This window comes from Pecten maximus, chromosome 1 (genome assembly GCF_902652985.1).
Source record: "Pecten maximus chromosome 1, xPecMax1.1, whole genome shotgun sequence".
NCBI lineage: Eukaryota > Metazoa > Mollusca > Bivalvia > Pectinida > Pectinidae > Pecten > Pecten maximus.
In genome coordinates this window covers 12,578,180-12,594,941 of record NC_047015.1, presented here as the reverse complement: position 1 = coordinate 12,594,941, position 16,762 = coordinate 12,578,180, and the positions used below count along the sequence as shown (strand labels likewise).

The 16,762-nt window shown below is 40.7% G+C and overlaps 1 protein-coding gene across 1 annotated transcript; it reads right to left on the bottom strand.

The window, feature by feature from the left end:
• Window positions 1-13,459: 13,459 nt before the first annotated feature.
• Window positions 13,460-14,665, bottom strand: LOC117329169 (acetylcholine receptor subunit alpha-like). Its single transcript, XM_033886975.1, has one exon. It carries the CDS (start codon window positions 14,663-14,665, stop codon window positions 13,460-13,462), a length of 1,206 nt encoding a protein of 401 aa, XP_033742866.1.
• Between the last annotated feature and the right edge of the window lie 2,097 nt (window positions 14,666-16,762).

Genomic DNA, 16,762 nt, shown 5'->3' with positions numbered 1-16,762 from the left:
AACTCCTTTTATTTTACTTACTTGACTTCTAAAATATTCGTTTTTGTGACTCGTCGCCCGCATATTTTCATCATTAAAACGTTGAAAATAGAGACACCGTATAGCAAGAATGAAAATGTACTAAGTTTTACATTTACTATTTCCAGCTGATACTTTACGATGGACGTAAAACCGTTTTTGAATTGGGCCATGCTCAATTCTATTCTAAGTTGATGTTGACACTAAGAGAGCGTTGGTTCTGAATCAAATGGAAAAAAAGGTACTCATCTAGTATTCCTGATGTACTGGCGTTAGTTTTGTTTCTATCGAGACATATTCTGTAGGTCTTATAAAGTGTTGACTGTTTTACAAGTGTATCCACTGTCCAGCATTGTGTGGATAATTCAAGGAGGTTTGTTTCATTCAGGGACTGCTGTATTCATTGGTTTTTATCTTTCGCGTGGGTATGGCAAAATTTATTCTTGTCTCCGGAGGTGATAAACAACCGTTTGATGACTTTTGGAAGAGTCTTTATGTTTGGGACCTTAAGACGCCACCATGAAATTGCCTGAATCATATCCCATGGACCTTTCGTCGTTATGTCATCACACGACATCCAGAAAGGGCAGATAAGCAATGCTGTTTGTAGTGAACTCATCTTTTAGTCGATATCCACCTTTCACGCTTCTTCAGCGTTCTCAAACTGACGGAATAAGTTTGGCAAGGTATTCTTCGTTGTGAACTTCGTTATGTGCTTCGTCGTCTGCATGAAAATCGGTTTCATAATCATGATCTTCTTCAGTAATAGCCTCAGTCCATTGAGCATAAGATGTTCCTTCTTCAACTCATTTTGTTCACTTGTCCGTACTCGTTAAGCGGGAGGACTTGTCTTTATCATTGAAATCGTTTATACTGATAATAAAGTTTCCAGACTTTCCACTTTTTATTGATATATTTTGCCCTTTTTGGTGTAAGATGCTAGGCACCACAAGGAAATTGTAGGTTTGTTGTCCTGTTTTTGTGTAAGATGCTAGGCACCACAAGGAAATTGTAGGTTTGTTGTCCTGTTTTTGTGTAAGATGCTAGGCACCACAAGGAAATTGTAGGTTTGTTGTCCTGTTTTGGTGTAAGATGCTAGGCACCACAAGGAAATTGTAGGTTTGTTGTCCTGTTTTGGTGTAAGATGCTAGGCACCACAAGGAAATTGTAGGTTTGTTGTCCTGTTTTTGTGTAAGATGCTAGGCACCACAAGGAAATTGTAGGTTTGTTGTCCTGTTTTTGTGTAAGATGCTAGGCACCACAAGGAAATTGTAGGTTTGTTGTCCTGTTTTGGTGTAAGATGCTAGGCACCACAAGGAAATTGTAGGTTTGTTGTCCTGTTTTTGTGTAAGATGCTAGGCACCACAAGGAAATTGTAGGTTTGTTGTCCTGTTTTTGTGTAAGATGCTAGGCACCACAAGGAAATTGTAGGTTTGTTGTCCTGTTTTTGTGTAAGATGCTAGGCACCACAAGGAAATTGTAGGTTTGTTGTCCTGTTTTTGTGTAAGATGCTAGGCACCACAAGGAAATTGTAGGTTTGTTGTCCTGTTTTTGTGTAAGATGCTAGGCACCACAAGGAAATTGTAGGTTTGTTGTCCTGTTTTGTGTAAGATGCTAGGCACCACAAGGAAATTGTAGGTTTGTTGTCCTGTTTTTGTGTAAGATGCTAGGCACCACAAGGAAATTGTAGGTTTGTTGTCCTGTTTTTGTGTAAGATGCTAGGCACCACAAGGAAATTGTAGGTTTGTTGTCCTGTTTTTGTGTAAGATGCTAGGCACCACAAGGAAATTGTAGGTTTGTTGTCCTGTTTTTGTGTAAGATGCTAGGCACCACAAGGAAATTGTAGGTTTGTTGTCCTGTTTTTGTGTAAGATGCTAGGCACCACAAGGAAATTGTAGATCCGTACATCAGTATAGAACCCAAGTTTTCCGGCCTGGACGTTCAATTCCAAGCTTCTAATTTTAAGTACTTCGTCGTAGTGTTCCGTTAATGTGTGGGTTTCCAGGGTTACTATGAAGTTTTCGAAGTCATCAATGCCACAATTACAATACTACCACATAAAGTGATCCATGTTTCCATAACCACATCTGAAAAATGATATCAAAACCGTACACTTGGTTCAGTACCGTTTGTGTCACAACCGTACACAACACCGAGGTCAAAACCGCTGCAATATTAGTCAAATATCGAACACAACGTTGGTGCTATTGTTATCATTATAAAACGTATCATAATCAAACTCTATATCAACTGAAAGGGCAAATTCTCAAGATTTGAAAAAAATGAATCATCGTAGAAGTTTATCCCAAACTTATCGACAAATCGAGGCCAAATGAAGCTGAAAGTGGTATTATCTGTTCATGTTTGACATTCGAATTAATTTTCTGAAATATCGGGAAAAAGAAAAACATCTCTGTTAAGGCTCGGTTAAATACATGCTTTAACATCTATAACTTTTCACGCATCGCTAGATTGTCCGTAAAGCCAGAAATCAACTTTTATTCAACACATGCTGCCGTGATAGTGCACTACAATACAGTTATTCTTGTTTTCAGTTGATCAAAATCACTCTTTGTCGGAGATGTAACACATGAAAAAAGATACTTTCTTTCAATAGTGTTGAAGTTGAACTGAATGTAATTTCTTCAAAATACCACCATTTTTAAAGACGAGAAAATCTGTATAATTAGGCAATTAAGATTCAGTCACTTTCCTAAAAGACTTAGATTAAACTTTCTTTTATTTGATTTCAAGCATATTGATACATTTTACAAAATGACATCAGAAAATAAGTTTCACAGCCACATATGTTAACTTATCGCCATTACTAAACAGTAACTATAAATAACTTCAGTACATGATAACACCATTCATCCACAAACACTCGCTCACGTGTTTACCAATAATTAATGGAAACAACACTAGTGTAAACTTAAAGTGAAGTTTGGGGTGAAATATAAACATATTCTACATGTTTAGATGTAATATTAATCTGCCTGCCAGTTTATAGTACATAATTCTGTGGAGCAAATAATATTATTTTATTATCAGATAGATAAAAGGATTCGTCTCCAAGAAGTAGTACATGTAGTTCTAAATTAACAGTATAACCGAAATAATGATCTAATAAAAAAAATGCTTGTTGGCTTCGACTTCACCGCATATACATAACGGAGATAGAGAAATATTTTGTGCAACTCAATGGTCATTTAAAGAGCTACACTCCCTTCGTAGTCGTACGCGATATATTTGACACTTGCGGGTACCAAAACTATAATAGATGGGCGTTTTCTAAGTGTATGGCTTATCAAGATAAGATTTTAAATCAGCAGTAGACTATCCACTGATCTATAGCAGAAGATATGAAATATTGTTTATAAAGAGAAGTTTTGTAAAATATTGGTGTAATAAAAATATGGTCCGAGTTCCTGTTATCATACCGATGACCTTCATGTACAGTACTGGTGGTCGGGTGGCACAGTGGTAACACACTTGCCTTCACCTAGGGGGCCGGGGTTCGATTCCCCGATCGGACGTGAAAAGGTATGGGGTCACCTGCCCGACCACGTAGGTCTTCCCCGGGTACTCCGGTTTCCTCCCACAGTAAGACCCCTCGCGCGCTTCTATCCGGGCCAACAAGCGTGATTAATATAAGTTAATATAACTTGTTTCGCAATTGTTGTAAAATAAATTAAGTTTACAAAAAAAAAAAAAAAGGTAAGTACTCGGGATAAGGTTATGTAGGTACTCTAGTGTATATTGGTATAACATTTTATGGAGCTGAATAATTTTATGAATTTGCCTTCGATCAAATAAGCTGACCCAGCCTTATTCTATAAAACGTTTCTCAATGCTTACTAACTTATTTGCACCGTTACAGAATCACAGTCTTAGTGTTGTTGCACGTTTAGTTTAGCTTATTACAGTTCTGGTGGCTTCAATATATTTTCAAAATTTTCAAGTTTTTCCCCTAGCTCATACGGTATATTCCCCCACACAAAATCTCCATACTCAAGTAGCGGTCTTATAGATGGAAAAATAGATTGTTTGTAAAGTGGTTGTATCAAGTTGGAATTTTAATGCTCTCGTGAAGTTAAATTTAGGTGATGTTTTAGAAATTTAAATTAACTCTCTGTTTTTCGTCAAGAAGATGATCTTTTTAGCCAGGAAAACAACTTTAAAAATATGCCAAATTTTTGAAGTTTTTAAAAGAAGTTTCGATGCCAGTCACGATCGAAAGCTTTGATGTCACAAAGTCGTAAGAGATTTGTAGTAGAGTCACCGGTTGTGAACCTGAGTATGAACAATATGAATTGAAATAAGTTGAAACGGGTGACTTCCTTGGAAGGAAGTGACAAATGATTTTGTATCCGGGGAAATCTCACGAACTTGGAGTGTGTATATCCATTGTTATCAGGACAAAGCATGTAAGTAGTTTCCCTTTTCCCTTACCTACCGAGTGACCTGTCTCCATTGTCAGGAGATAAAACTAAGTCTGTTGTCTTGGCTGGTTGTCCACATCTATTGCCATCCATACAAATCTATACACAACCTTTCGACATGTTGGTTTTTTTCTAAACGCATACGAAAACTCAACTTTGCAATATCTCGAAAATAATTCTTCAGAACATCACCCTCCACCATGGAGATCCAGGGAGGGTCAAGGGAGGGTCCAATTTTCCAAGATATTAAAAATGCACCATAAAGTGTATTTTTACACGTACTGTAAGTCACACTCTAAGAATGGTCTATTTTAAAACAATTTTGTTCTGCGAGACATTACTCTTAATTAAGCGAAATTTCTGAAAAGACAGATCTTGTGACAGAGGTCATTATCTAAGGGTCACCATCAACTCGGACATAAAGTGGGATTCCTATACAGTACATATGAAAAACATCAAGAAAGCCAACTCCACCCTAGGCTTCCAAGGACGCAATCTGATAGTGTCATCCTCCAAAATCAAGTAAATACCTATACGTGTCAGTATGGGATCCTTGCCTTAAACATATAACTTAGAGATGGTTCAACACATGGCCATTCGTTATGTTGCCAACCGCTATCGTAACTCCTCGGGACAATCAAAGATTGGAATAACCTCCCTTCTGAAATTATCTCCCCGTCTTCTTACTTTCCTTCAGTGAAGTCATTTCTGTACTTACCGATTGAAGGACAGAGGGGGATTTCACATCTCTGAACACTCTTTTAAATACTTTATTAAATACAGATAACCTAATCATCTCTACCATGCATACCTCTAGTACAATGGACAGTAGGCATCCATCCTCACCTTATGGTAGCGACACCGTATATTGGTACTAAGCGAATGGAAACAAGTTGTCAACAGGTCAAACAAGAGGTAAGATTTTGGAAAAATTCTTTATTTCTAGGGATCAAACAGGACACATATTGATATATGTATTTCTTACAATGTACGGTGTTACGGTCAATTAAGTGTATAAGGTCGTATAAGTTATCTCCCTTCCCGGGATTATATAAGCGGTATTACCAGTACATGTATGATATTGTTATGTTAATTGCACGTGATATTGTAGATTCCGACACGTGGCGTGTAGAGTTAGGACATCGCGAGGCTCGCTGTTGTTCAGTAAGGACTTGTCTCTAATTGGGCGCGTTTTGTGGTTGCACTATGTCTGATCTTCAACATTCTGAGGAGGAACATATCCCTACTTGTTCTGCTATTGACGTTATATCAGCTTCTGGAGCTTTTGAGGTTTTCAATTCCAAGCTGGACGAAGATTTTGATAAACAAAGATTTTAATTGTTTACGAGTTGGAGAATAAAATTGCCTTGGATCAGTCCGTAAGTAAAGAGCAATTTGCCTTTACAAAGGAGGGACCACGAATCCAATACCTGTTCAACCAGGAGCGTTCCCGTTCTCTTGATCTTATCAGGAAAGGTGTTTTCTCCGGAAACTTGGTTGAAGTAAACAAAATAGTTTAATCTGAACTACGTGTATCAGCTATTCAACAAAGGCATAAACTTATTAAGATTGCTGACCGACATGGATGGGATACTGTCGCAGAGTATTCGGATAATCATTTCGCTGATAAACAGAGCAGCCAGGAGACGTAAGCCTTATTCAAAACTCATCCAGCACTTCCACATCTCCGGGATTTCGTTCGGCACGATGGTCCAGTCATACAGGTAGTTATTTTGCCGGACTTCAAGGGCAATAGCCTTTTCGTTGCCCCATCGCAGCTTTCCAGCATGGACAAGGCCGTGTCCCTATGTCTGCAGCAGTTCCTGAAGCTCAGACGTCGAGAACAAATGAAGTTGAGCAAAAGTTTTGACCATCTAAAGAGCAGTTATGAATATGAAAACGATGATTTTCAAATTTCCAAGGTTACAGGCAGACTCAATGTTAATTTGTCGTTTTGGAAAGACACCTTTAACGCTAACAAATTCGTTTTGGACGAGAATGGTTACAAACTAGAATTTTTTAAAAATCCAGGTCGTTTTATGGCTTCCAACAATCATTCATCTTTGGCACATAGTGAGTTTGTAAGTGCTGCTATTCTAGAGGGATAGACATACGTCCTAGCTAATAAGCTAACGAGAACTGTAAAGTGTGTTGTAACAGAGGGAGAGACCTACGTCCTAGTCAATAAGCTAACGAGAGCTGTAAAGTATACTGTAATAGAGGGTTAGACCTACATCCTAGTCAATAAGCTAACGAGGACTTTAAAGGGTGTTGTAACAGAGGGATAGACCTACGTCCTAGCCAATAAGCTAACGAGAACTGTAAAGGGTGTTGCAACAGAGGGTTAGACCTACGTCCTAGTCAATAAGCTAACGAGGACTTTAAAGGGTGTTGTAACAGAGGGAAAGACCTACGTCCTAGTCAATAAGCTAACGAGGACTGTAAAGGGTGTTGTAACAGAGGGTTAGACCTACGTCCTAGTCAATAAGCTAACGAGAACTGTAAAGGGTGTTGTAACAAAGGGGTAGACTTACGTCCTAGTCAATAAGCTAACGAGAACTGTAAAGGGTGTTGCAACAGAGGGTTAGACCTACGTCCTAGTCAATAAGCTAACGAGAACTGTAAAGGGTGTTGTAACAGAGGGGTAGACTTACGTCCTAGTCAATAAGCTAACGAGAGCTGTAAAGTGTGTTGTAACAGAGGGATAGACCTACATCCTAGCCAATAAGCTAACGAGAACTGTAAAGTGTGTTGTAACAGAGGGTTAGACCTACGTCCTAGCCAATAAGCTAACGAGAACTGTAAAGGGCGTTATAACAGAGGGAGAGACCTACGTCCTAGCCAATTAGCTTACGAGAACTGTAAAGGGTGTTATAACAGAGGGAGAGACCTACGTCCTAGCCAATAAGCTATCGAGAACTGTAAAGTATACTGTAATAGAGGGTTAGACCTACGTCCTAGTCAATAAGCTAACGAGAACTGTAGAGGGTGTTATAACAGAATGATAGTCTTAGATATTTTTACGGAGCCTCTGGACTACACCGTGACCACGTATAACACAGTTTACCAGTCATGCGTTGGGACTTTTGAAAAAGAAGCCGCTGATGGGTTTCCCAGCAACGTTTCCACAAAACTTTCTGGCATGGTCGACCATAAGCGACGGAGCTGCCATTTAGAGCACGAAGTACTATTCTTACGCAGTGAAGAATAGGCATAGACGCGTATACGTAACACTGCAGTGGCTGGTGGGTGATCCTGGGAACCAGCTCAGTTTAACAATAGAAATGTTCGCTGTCTCATCCGTGGGCACAGCGTGGGACAAGAGGAACTAATATCCATTAAATGTTAGTAGTACTCTCAGGAGTATAATTCGATTGTTTAGAGGAAGGACGTAAATCCAACATGGAGTGCTTAGAAGTAAAGGGCCGTATCACAAATTTATCCATTTTTAGATTTTAATAAAGTAGAACTACGAGTGAGATTTTCTTTAGAATTTGTACATTATATCAATTGAAATGGTCTAATTCTGTTAAAATACTGTGTGATTTCAAAGAATTACACAATTTCCATTCATATAAAGAACATATTCTATAAGAAAACCTCAGTCGGAATTGTAATTTATCAAAATCTAAAAATTGATAAATTTGAGATACGGCCCTTTACTTCTCAGCACGCCATGTTGGAGATACGTCCTTGTTCCTCTAAACAGGCATAGAGACACCAGTCTCACAGTCAGACAGTCGAGTAAGATTAGAGACACCAGCCACACAGTCAGACAGTCAAGTAAGATTAGAGACACCAACTACACAGTCAGACAATCGAGTAAGATTAGAGACACCAGTCACACAGTCAGACAGTCGAGTAAGATTAGAGAAAACAGCCTTACCGTCGGACAGTCGAGTAAGCTAAGAGACACCAGCCTCACAGTCAGACAATTGAGTAAGCTAAGAGACACCAGCCTCACAGTCAGACAGTCGAGTAAGATTAGAGACACCAGCCTTACAGTCAGACAGTCGAGTAAGATTAGAGACACCAGCCTCACAGTCAGACAATCGAGTAAGATTAGAGACACCAGTCACACAGTCAGACAGTCGAGTAAGCTTAGAGACACCAGTCACACAGTCAGACAGTCGAGTAAGATTAGAGACACCAACCACACAGTCAGACAATCGAGTAAGATTAGAGACACAAGCCTTACGGTCAGATAATCGAGTAAGATTAGAGACATCAGCCTCACAGTCAGACAATCGAGTAAGATTAGAGACACCAACCACACAGTCAGACAGTCGAGTAAGCTTAGAGACACCAGCCTCACAGTCAGACAATCGAGTAAGATTAGAGACACCAACTACACAGTCAGACAGTCGAGTAAGATTAGAGACACCAGTCACATAGTCAGACAATCGAGTAAGATTAGAGACACCAGCCTCAAAGTCAGACAATCGAGTAAGATTAGAGACACCAGCCACACAGTCAGATAATCGAGTAAGATTAGAGACAACAGCCTCACAGTCAGACAATCGAGTAAGCTTAGAGACACCAGCCTCACAGTCAGACAATCGAGTAAGATTAGAGACACCAGCCTCACAGTCAGACAATCGAGTTAGCATTGGAACATCAGCTAACTAATGGTGGAATAGTCGAGGAAACACAGGGACACCAGCCACATCAATCAGACAGTCGAGAGTGCATAGGGACACCATTTTAACAGTCGGACAGTCTATTTGTACTCAAATGTTTAAGATTCAGAGCTTGTTATTTTGAAAACACGTGTATATAGGAAAATATATGGAGCATATATCATGACCGTTGATTGACACTCTGTAATGATGACCATGACATAGATGGACACTCTGTAATGATGACCATGGCATAGATGGACACTCTGTAATGATGACCTTGACCGTAGATGGACACTCTGTAATGATGACCATGGCCGTAGATGGACACTCTGTAATGATGACCATGACATAGATGGACACACTGTAATGATGACCATTATTGTAGATGGACACTCTGTAATGATGACCATGACATAGATGGACACTCTGTAATGATGACCATGGCCGTAGATGGACACTCTGTAATGATGACCATGACCGTAGATGGACACTCTGTAATGATGACCATGACCGTAGATGGACACTCTGTAATGATGACCATGACATAGATGGACACTCTGTAATGATGACCTTGACCGTAGATGGACACTCTGTAATGATGACCATGACATAGATGGACACTCTGTACTGATGACCATGACGTAGATGGACACTCTGTAATGATGACCTTGACCGTAGATGGACACTCTGTAATGATGACCATGACCGTAGATGGACACTCTGTAATGATGACCATGACCGTTGATGGACACTCTGTAATGATGACCATGGCATAGATGGACACTCTGTAATAATGACCATGACCGTAGATGGACACTCTGTAATAATGACCTTGACCATAGATGGACACTCTGTAATGATGACCATGACATAGATGGACACTCTGTAATGATGACCATGACCATAGAGGGACACTCTGTAATGATGACCATGACATAGATGGACACTCTGTAATGATGACCTTGACATAGATGGACACTCTGTAATGATGACCATGACCTTAGATGGACACTCTGTAATGATGACCTTGACCGTAGATGGACACTCTGTAATGATGACCATGACATAGATGGACACTCTGTAATGATGACCATGACATAGATGGACACTCTGTAATGATGACCATGACATAGATGGACACTCTGTAATGATGACCATGACATAGATGGACACTCTGTAATGATGACCATGACATAGATGGACACTCTGTAATGATGACCATGACATAGATGGACACTCTGTAATGATGACCATGACATAGATGGACACTCTGTAATGATGACTATGACCGTAGATGGACACTCTGTAATGATGACACACGTGATTCGTCGCTTAGGAAACCACAAATAACAAAATACCAGATGTGATTGTATGGTCTTTATTATCCAACCGACAATGTTATGTTTGCATATGTACGTAATTATACATTTCAGAGTAATTCGATACTCATAAAAACACTCACTAGGATTGAAAACTGATAACATAACGATACTAGTACGTGTTATATTAAAGTGTTCACATCAGTTGTCAAGTAAAAACTATTGTAGTAATATACAAACTGATTTCAAACAATAAATATCAATATAGAAGGACAAAGTTTGTGATTATTTCATTTGATAAACTTGCCACGTGTTATTGATCATATAAATGAATAACATTCATTATAAATAGCATATATAGTTTCAGCAGCCAGCAGAGCGAAAAAATAATATGTACGACAAACACCCCCTCGATATTTTTAATTACCTGAGAATTATGAAGAATTACATTATGTGAAATCCACAAAAAGAGGTTGGGATCTCGCCTCGCCATTTCCCACATCGTAAACATACTGATAATGTTTTGAGACAATTTTTTTTTCTGGTGTGTTATCTGGTTTCCGTGCCTGTTAAAAGAGTGATATTAACACTGTCTTCCCTCGGATACACTGGTTGTTGACTGAATATATTTTCCTTTCTGCTTGAAGGTGGCTGTTGTTATGACATCCTCATCATAATGGCTATTTATATCTTTCTAACATATTTGTTATTTGTGTCAGAGTATGACTTTCAAAGTATGACTTTCGAACTTTGGGTGCTTTAAAAATTAACAATTATGAGTATGATTAACTGATGATAACTTTGTCTAATTTCTATCGGCATTATCAAAAAGTTTAAAATAGTTATTAACCTGGTTACATTATATTGTACCAGAAGAATATAGTCTTTATACGGAAGTTAATTTGCATACAACTGTAGCCCCCAAACCCATTGGTTCCGTTTAGTATACGCCATGTAAACGAAACAAAGATGATTACCCCTGACATAAGATATAATGACGTTACTGGAATGACATAAAGTGTGAACATTTGGTTCCTGATTCTACGTGTTAGGCAGAATAAAAGCTATCCATGGGAATTAATTGTAACATGAGAAACAAGTGATATTAATCACAACACGTGAAACACGTGGTACTAATCACAACACGTGAAACACGTGGTACTAATCACAACACGTGAAACACGTGGTACTTATCACAACACGTGAAACACGTGGTACTTATCACAACACGTGAAACACGTGGTACTAATCACAACACGTAATATTAATCACAACAAGTGACACAAACTATATCAGATATTATCATACAAAACGATACGGATCCCATCATAGCATAGATGATAACAACACAGAGCACCCAGTAGACCCATGAGAGTATGCTTTTGACTACTCAAGTCAGATTGGACTCTGGAGTTTGAAAGCATATGTATATTTGTCATATGCCCTTAAATTTTTTTAGAAATGATTATTTGACTTCTGAAATTGCTAAAAATCAAGGGTCAACTGAATTTCCTTCTTGACATGGTCGGATTGTGGCTTATACATCAGTACATATAGAGGTTACACAACGAGTGGTTGTTGGATATGGAATTTATTTCACTCGAGTAAGTTATTTTTTTTAAGTTAAAAAATACACGAGCTTTCGTGAGTGTCTTTTGTAACTTTTAAAAAATAACTTACGAGTGTGAAATAAATTCCATATCCAAAACCACGGGTCGTGTGACCTGTTTCTACCACAATAACATCGGCTTAAATCAAAGGAAAACGTGGCCAAGTATGCAAATAAGGTGTACAGGTGACGGCCGGGACCCGGTGATGTGACGTCAATCGATTATTGATGACGTCAAGAACAATCAAAAGATCGAAAGTTTGTATAATACTGGTGAAATATAACATTTTATTACATTTTTACCAGTGAAATATCAAAAATTATTCATTCTATAAAAGTGATATTTTCCCTCATATTTTTCACTAGTAAAAAAATTCACTTTTGCTGATTTGACCAATCAAATTAATGATTAGAAAATACCAAAATAATTGACCAATCAGAAAGCCCGACATATATGTCAGCACCTGGACAGGGGGAACTACTTTTTTTGTTTACATTAGGCCTAGTTAGCATACGGGGTAGGTTTTTCGTTGATAAAAAATGTAATAAACTGCGCACGAGTGAAAAATATCAAAATATTAGCCCCACTCGTGAAATATATTTGGTATTACTGAAGACACTGTTAGATATCCTCTATATTTTAAGGAGTGTACCTCATTTCGACTGCGTATTCGGTAGTATGCCCGCAGTTGGCAACGAACATTTCCTATGGTTAGCGCGTTAACGCTCAATAGGATATGTTCGTTACCAACTGCGGGCACACACTACCATATACGCAATCAAAATGAGGTACAATCCTTATATTGACATCAAACAAATCGTTTTGAATACAGTACGAAGAAAATCAAATTCAAGGTATGTTGCGACGTTGGTAACTACGGCAGCCGTGGTTGCTAAGATCATATAGTTCCATTGAATCTACATGTACGTAAAGACACCAGTATTGTTAACAAAATTAAACCCTTTTATGTTTTAAATTAAATGATATATGCACAATCCACTATTTCCGTCTCAGATTAACTATGGTTGTCAATCACAGCGTGTAATGACACAGATTTAGTAATGACGTGGTCGAATGCTCTATAGGAACTGTACATGTACGCTTCAGCTATTTGTTGTCAACTAACCTCTTGGAGAAGTTGAACATGCACCAATTTCCGCAATATTCAGTTTAGTTTTTGTCAAAATACTCACTTGACGTTAGCTTTTTGTTCAGAGATCATCGGTAACGTCGTAAATAGACGACGGCATGAGTATGTCACCGATTCCCGTACATATTACTCCGCTGAGCCTTTTTTCACTGCGTATATGCTAATTTATTCGCATTCAGAATTTACAAAGCTGTAGAAGGGAGATAACCAATGTATGTAAATAAATATCCAACAGTCGGCACATTTATGCAATGGCGGCTTGAGAGTGGAATAACACAGTGTATTGTGGTAAGAAGAATTATTCACCATACGATGAATGGTAGAAGACAAGGCCCATTTCCAATATGGTCATCAGTACACAGATGAAGAAATTCCATCTGTCAATCGCATGACTCACTTTCTGCCAGGTCAACACTGGGCGCCGATCTGTCTCCCCGGACACGACGTCGCGCTGTGTGACGTCATCTGTATCCGTCATGCCTAGATCTTTCTCCTCCGTCTTTGTATGAAAGCTCTCTGGTGATATTCTGTTAGGAACTTTACAATCGCTCTTATACGACCGCCAGGTAACTAACATAGTCATAAGTCGAAGATGCCATGATATCTTACGTGATTCACGTCGATGGTGGTAATTCAAAGACAGAATAGTACACGTACACACAATGACATTGTTTGCGAGATGTATGCAAAGGATGATGCTGATAACGGGGACTTCAGTGGACAATGGTGGTAACTGGTCCATGACAATAGTCATAAAGATAGCCAGGGACAAGAGAACAGTAATGGAGTAGCTTGCTTTCTCACCACATTCAGCCGGGAGGAAAAACACAAACATATTCATACAGATCAGAAAGGCAATGGGAATGAACAGGTTCAGAAGCAAAAAATCTGGACGACGTGACAACTGTATGGAAAGATCGACATACACAGATTCGTTTTCTCCTGGGATAAACGGCTGCTGGGTTAAATCCAACGCGTCCACAACCCACTGCCCGTTATCCACTATATACTGTTTATAAATCTGTGACGGAAGGGGGATCACATCGCCCATGCCGTAGCCTATCTGGCTTATCATCACATGACAGATGTGAGAATCGAATGGGAAGTATTTAATAAATGGTTTACATGTGCTCTTGATGTAAGCGGAGAAGACCAAAGACGCCAACCCTACCGAGGAGTATTCAACAAGAAGGGTATCCTTCTCGCCAATGAAGCCGTAGTTGTCGGCTGGGTTCACCACCACCATCGGCGGAACCCACACGTCAAGTAAGGGAAAGTTAACTGCTGTGATATTGTCATAGTCCTCACTGTCCCAATGTATATATTCGTCAATCCAGTGGAGTTGGAAAAATAGATGTGTGCCTAAAACGCTTTCTACGATGTTAAACTCTTTCACCATACGGAAATATATGCTGACGTTCACAAACACGGTATCGTTCTGGTTTCTAACAGGGAGATTAGACTTTGTATAGTCCTGTAAGAGGTCAAACTTTAGTCGAGTCATATTCTCATATGATTGTCCCGTTACTTTTGAGATCACAACGAACACACTGAGTATACGCAGAACTAACATGATGACTGATGGTAACATGTTTCCTGATACAGTAACTTGTGTGTCGCCTGTGACTGTCTCCTCAGACGGTAACTTGTGTCGCCTGTGACTGTCTCCTCAGACGGTAACTTGTGTGTCGCCTGTTGCTGTCTCCTCAGACGGTAACTTGTGTCGCCTGTGACTGTCTCCTCAGACGGTAACTTGTGTCGCCTGTGACTGTCTCCTCAGACGGTAACTTGTGTCGCCTGTGACTGTCTCCTCAGACGTAACTTGTGTCGCCTGTGACTGTCTCCTCAGACGGTAACTTGTGTCGCCTGTGACTGTCTCCTCAGACGGTAACTTGTGTCGCCTGTGACTGTCTCCTCAGACGGTAACTTGTGTGTCGCCTGTGACTGTCTCCTCAGACGTAACTTGTGTCGCCTGTGACTGTCTCCCGATACAGTAGCCTGTGTCGTCTGTGACTGTCTCCTCAGACGGTAACTTGTGTCGCATGTGACTGTCTCCTCAGACAGTAACTTGTGTCGCCTGTGACTGTCTCCTCAGACGGTAACTTGTGTCGCCTGTGACTGTCTCCTCAGACGGTAACTTGTGTCGCCTGTTACTGTCTCCTCAGACAGTAACTTTTGTCGTCTGCGACTGTCTCCTCAGACAGTAACTTGTGTCGCTTGTGACTGTCTCCTCAGACGGTAACTTGTGTCGCCTGTGACTGTCTCCTCAGACAGTAACTTGTGTCGCCTGTGACTGTCTCCTCAGACGGTAACTTGTGTGTCGCCTGTGACTGTCTCCTCAGACGGTAACTTGTGTGTCGCCTGTGACTGTCTCCTCAGACGTAACTTGTGTCGCCTGTGACTGTCTCCTGATACAGTAGCCTGTGTCGTCTGTGACTGTCTCCTCAGACGGTAACTGGTGTCGCATGTGACTGTCTCCTCAGACAGTAACTTGTGTCGCCTGTGACTGTCTCCTCAGACAGTAACTTGTGTCGCCTGTGACTGTCTCCTCAGACGGTAACTTGTGTCGTCTGCGACTGTCTCCTCAGACAGTAACTTGTGTCGCCTGTGACTGTCTCCTCAGACGGTAACTTGTGTCGCCTGTGACTGTCTCCTCAGACGGTAACTTGTGTGTCGCCTGTGACTGTCTCCTCAGACAGTAACTTGTGTGTCGCTTGTGACTGTCTCCTCAGACGGTAACTTTTGTCGCTTGTGACTGTCTCCTCAGACGGTAACTTGTGTGTCGTCTGCGACTGTCTCCTCAGACGGTAACTTGTGTGTCCTCTGTGACTGTCTCCTCAGACGGTAACTTATGTCGCCTGTTGCTGTCTCCTCAGACGGTAACTTGTGTGTCGCCTGTTGCTATCTCCTCAGACGGTAACTTGTGTCGCCTGTGACTGTCTCCTCAGACGGTAACTTGTGTCGCCTGCGACTGTCTCCTCAGACAGTAACTTGTGTGTCGCCTGTTGCTATCTCCTCAGACGGTAACTTGTGTCGCCTGTGACTGTCTCCTGATACAGTAGCCTGTGTCGCCTGTGACTGTCTCCTCAGACAGTAACTTGTGTGTCGCTTGTGACTGTCTCCTCAGACGGTAACTTTTGTCGCTTGTGACTGTCTCCTCAGACGGTAACTTGTGTGTCGTCTGCGACTGTCTCCTCAGACGGTAACTTGTGTGTCCTCTGTGACTGTCTCCTCAGACGGTAACTTATGTCGCCTGTTGCTGTCTCCTCAGACGGTAACTTGTGTGTCGCCTGTTGCTATCTCCTCAGACGGTAACTTGTGTCGCCTGTGACTGTCTCCTCAGACGGTAACTTGTGTCGCCTGCGACTGTCTCCTCAGACAGTAACTTGTGTGTCGCCTGTTGCTATCTCCTCAGACGGTAACTTGTGTCGCCTGTGACTGTCTCCTCAGACGGTAACTTGTGTCGCCTGCGACTGTCTCCTCAGACAGTAACTTGTGTGTCGCCTGTTGTTGTCTCCTCAGACGGTTACTTGTGTCACCTGTGACTGTCTCCTCAGACGGTAACTTGTGTCGCCTGTGGCTGTCTCCTCAGACAGTAACT